Consider the following 4,780-nt stretch of genomic DNA (forward strand, 5'->3'; position numbering starts at 1 on the left):
TGCATAGCAACAATGCATAAATGGTCAAATGAAAATACTGTAAAAATTAAAAGAGAGACCAACATACCAGTTCCACACTGTAAGCGCCGGCCTGTGGTAGAGCTGGTAAAGACTGACCAGCTGGGTAGGTATTTCTCACCTGAGTGGATGCAAAATGTTACTTCCATGAACAAATATTTTTTTGTTGTACTTAAAATCAGAATCACAATGAGCCAGTGTATTGCACATTCATTTTTTAGCATGTAGTAAAAATAAATAAATAAATAGCTGCTTACTAAATGCATGGTTACCTGTGAGGGTGCCTGTTGTCTGGAACCTGCATGATAAGACAGGTAATGATAGGGCTGAAAATGAAGACAAACAGAAGACAGACATATTTAATATTTATCAAATGGAGCACAAATTGAGTTAAGGAAATAAAGTTCCACAGTAAAAGAGTAACGTTTGTCTATGTTTTTAAAACTTACTGGTGCAGCTGAGGCCGTACTAGCCAGGCAGAGGCACAGGATGACCAGTTTCATTTTTGCAGATTGTACAAGTCCTACAAAAAGTTCATCATTACATTAACAGTAATTAAAAATGCAAAGAAGGTCCCACTAGATGTTGTGATCCAGTTAGAAAAGCAGGAATTAATTTATGTTGAAGTTTGTCTTAACTCACCGTCTGCGATAAAAACACCACTGGAGATTGAGAAGATTGTGAAGGTGATGTCAATGATTATTGTATCTTCCACAGAGTTACCTTGGCTTTTATAGGGTACCAGCTCATCTGATGGCCAACCAGAGCTGATGGGAGTAATGCTACTCAATGAGCAGGTGCAGCATAGATGTCTAGTCTTCAGCTTTACTAAATGACCAGTGGTCAAATCCACTTTCGGTGTAATAGCAGTCTATGGTTGATTACACTGTCTAGTGCAGAGCACACCTTCAATCTGCTTGCTCTTCATTCTGCCATCATGACACTTTTATTGCTTCTGTTCAACTGCAGTACTGTGGCATAAATGTCTGAAATAGCAATGTTATGCCTATCACACATGGAAATTGAATATGATATGAAATATTGATAATTCTTCTGTTACTCACACATTCATTCTCCCAAACCATTCAAGCAGCAGAGAAGAACAAATTTGTTGAGGCTATTCACTGCTGACTTAAGCATTGTAAAAGTAGAAAAGTGGAACTTGTGTAATTATCAAAAGTTATTGTTTGTATATATGTTCATGTTTAAAGTGGTTGTAACTTTTTAACTTGTAGAACAAATTGCATCTTAATATAAGAGATTACAGTCATTTATAATAATCTCAATACAAAATGCTAATTGTGATTTATCTTTACTTTTGATGACACAATGATCAAATGTAACAGAACATTAAAGTGGATTGAGCATTTAGTTATAATTTAATATTATTACAACCAAATGAACCTTAGTTAGTCTTGTCTAACTATAATGTTACAGGTTTTTAGGCAAAGAAACACAAGAAAATGAGTGAGCTCTTATCATTTATTATTGTGAAGCTTGGTGAATATGATTCATGAACCAAACAAACATAAATGCAATGGTTAAAAACTGGGAAAAAACCTGCTCATATTACATTTGTTGGCATAGCATCTTTTGTTTTTTTTCAGGAAACAGTCCATGACCTTTTTTTCCTGGAAGTACATAGCACCGTTTTCATTAAAAAGCATAGCACCACATTTTTCATACTTTGGGAAACAGCAGTGTTGGCTGGTGATCTTTCACCATGGAACGTTGCTGGTCTTATTGCATTCATCACCTATTGTGGGAAGAAAAGAATAATACATCTCAACTGTTCTCTCAAAGACACACAAGAAGAGATTCTTTGATCCTCAGATTTTGTTTCATAAATCATTTTTTAAGAAAAAAAAACAACCTCTCTGAGGAGTTTGTATTATGCAGCAAAGCACTTTCTCTCTATGGTTATTTTTTGTGTACTTGCCTGTACACGAAGTTGTGCATATCCTGCCGACTCTGCTTACTTTAGTCATCCTCTTCGTCATCATCATCTCCGCTGGGTTTGGGAGCCTGAAATGACAGACTGCTGATGAGCCAATTGGGAATGGGGACAGTTTCTCACATGTCTATTGATGAGCCGATGTCTCTCAAAACCTTAGGAGAGCAATATTTATTGCGTCAGAGAAAAATGTTTATTCCATTATTTACTGGAACAAACTCGTTGCCCTTTTCTCTACTATAATTCAGTTTAGTTTTTCCTTCCTGCTGCGGTTATTTGAGGATATAATTATACTTTAAAATGAACTGAAGCATACATACTGTTGGCAGCTGACAGAGAAAAACTCTTTGTGATTTTTCAATAAACTTAAATTGCTCACAATGCAAACCAATAATCAGTGTTATAGAGCCACTCACAGCAATGATGGGCTCAACAGGGGCAGCTGGAGCAGCAGGAGCAGCTGGAGCAGCAGGAGCAACAGGAGCAACAGGAGCAACAGGAGCAACGGGATCGGCAGGAGCAACGGGGGCAGCAGCATCTTGGCTGAAACCGAAGGGGTACAACTGGAGAAGGAGAAAGACGAGATCAGTAGGATTTAAATCAGGTTGCAATAAGATCTCACAACTTCTGTCAGAGAAATGAAAACAATTCTGGAGGCACTTACCACCTCCTCTGTACCACCACCGTGTGGCAGGGGGATCTCCTGCTTGATGAAACCTTGGACCTTTCAGTGAAAATACACACAAGCACACACACACGCATGCAATTAAGAAAGTCCAATACTTCACATATAATCCATCTCTTCTCTAAGGTTTGCATGTGGCCCCTGAAACTGCATTTTGGTGGAGTGCCTATAGTATTCATTATCTTTGATTCAGATGGTAGTGTAGGTGCTAACTGCAACTTCTTTCGATAAAGCATCTCAAACTACTATACACACACATATCAAGCTATACTGTGTCACTCACAGGTCCTGCAATAGGCATTCTCTGGTCATCAACTGGGAGGAGCTGAAAATAAAAACAGCCAAGATTATCATACAAAAGAGTGGTTATTAATGTTAAATGTATTTTTTTTAAAAGGGTTGTAAAACAATTTAATTTAGCTCTTACAACATCGAGAGTTTCAATTGGGGCTCCAGCAGGGATGGCTTGAGCTGCCTGTAAAGATCGGGTTTAATTTAAGTTTCACAAAGATTTGAATTGTACAGTAAGTAAGAAAAAGCAGCAAACTAATAAAGAGTAAGCAGTAAAAGAAGCATCATCAGGCTCAGATATAGAAACACAGCCATCAGTGGTGAACCTAATAGCAGACCTGTGTGTAGGGCTTATTCAGTGATGTTTGAAAATGTGACTTTTACTGTGGTTTTTCGTGTGTGTGTGTGTGTGTGTGTGTGTGTGTGTGTGTGTGTGTGTATGTCATGATGTACACCAGCTGATCTGTGCTGTTTCTTACTGTACCTGAGGCGGCGCGTAATGGATGTCAAACTCCATGTACTTATGGGGCTGTAAAGAGGATTTAGGGGAGAAATTACTGCAGGTCAGTGTAAAATTGACAATTCAGACAAATTGTATTTGTCGATATTATTTACAGTTAAATATAGGCAGTAACCAACACACACAAGAAGTCCTTAACTGCCCAGAAAATACATCCACTATTTGAGCATCTTCTGATAAATATCATGTGGTATAACTGAAAGCTCCAGAAAAGCTGCTACATGGAGGTGAGATTATTTTGTCAATTAGTAACATTTAACATTGTGAGAGAAATAAGAAGGAAAAATATTTGAAAAATAGAGGGTGTTTGCTTACAGGGGCGCAGATAGCCACCCCAATGATGCAGACAGCCAACAGGATGGATTTCATTTTGGATTAAGCTGTCAAAGAGAGTTTTTTTGAGTTATTAGATTAACGATATTCACTGCAAACAGCATTTAAATAGAGCATAATTTAAAATTTTCTGTAAAAAATATCACATGATATTAGTTGCCTACATTACCTTTCCTTTCCAGCAGCACACGAGCACTGAAGGATTGCTGAGCAGAGGAGTGACGACTGCAGAGAGATCTACTCCTATTTATTTGCTGACAAAACAAGGGGCGAGCAAAGCTTTGACAGATGTTGGTGATAGGCCAAGGACTTTGTTTTTTACAACTCAAAATTGGCAGCTGTATCTCTGTGAGTACTCTCATAATACATTTTTGGCTTGAAACATGTATTACAATGTACAAAATTTGATCCCTTGGCGATGCGCTATATCAGGGGCCTCCTTGCAACATCTTTACACACAATAAAAGCAAAAGGGCTGCACATGAATAGGGGTCAGATTTATCCTTTTGAAACTAACATTATAGCTGTAGTAGATTGTTTTTTATTTAAGTTGTCACTCTAAAATATCACATCTTATCACAGAGTTGTTCCATATCTATTATAACAGGTAATGTATGATAGCTGATGATGATTGGATGATAAATACCATAATGATTATATTACAGCTGTATCATTTCTTCATTAAATCACAATATGCTTGAGTTTCTACTCAAACTTATTCACTTTTTACTAAATATAGACTGATTTGATGGCTCGAACTGTAAATTGGTGATAGTTTGAAAATGCTAGTTTGAAATATTCAGTTTATACATTGAATGTGAGACTGTGGGAACTCAGTGTTGCACTTGGACCAAAATCCATGAACTGGGAGAAAAAGGTCTCAGCATGATGGTTAGACAACCCACTGTATCCACTCCTATTACATTATGGCATTACTGGGTGGAAAAAACTTAGAAAGTACCATTCAAAGTATTTAAGT

General features: G+C 37.4%; 1 protein-coding gene across 1 annotated transcript; it reads right to left on the reverse strand.

Annotated features, from left to right (window-relative positions):
* Positions 1–1,486: 1,486 nt before the first annotated feature.
* scpp7 (secretory calcium-binding phosphoprotein 7) lies at positions 1,487–4,055 on the reverse strand. Its single transcript, XM_067585953.1, has 9 exons — positions 3,971–4,055; positions 3,784–3,848; positions 3,433–3,477; positions 3,085–3,132; positions 2,941–2,982; positions 2,637–2,696; positions 2,389–2,535; positions 1,958–2,043; positions 1,487–1,774 (listed from the first exon to the last, which is right to left on the reverse strand). Exons 2-8 carry the CDS (start codon positions 3,835–3,837, stop codon positions 1,999–2,001), a joined length of 441 nt encoding a protein of 146 aa, XP_067442054.1. The 5' UTR covers positions 3,838–3,848; positions 3,971–4,055; the 3' UTR covers positions 1,487–1,774; positions 1,958–1,998.
* Positions 4,056–4,780: the final 725 nt, after the last annotated feature.

The sequence above is a fragment of the Thunnus thynnus genome, chromosome 3 (genome assembly GCF_963924715.1).
Source record: "Thunnus thynnus chromosome 3, fThuThy2.1, whole genome shotgun sequence".
Taxonomy (NCBI): domain Eukaryota; kingdom Metazoa; phylum Chordata; class Actinopteri; order Scombriformes; family Scombridae; genus Thunnus; species Thunnus thynnus.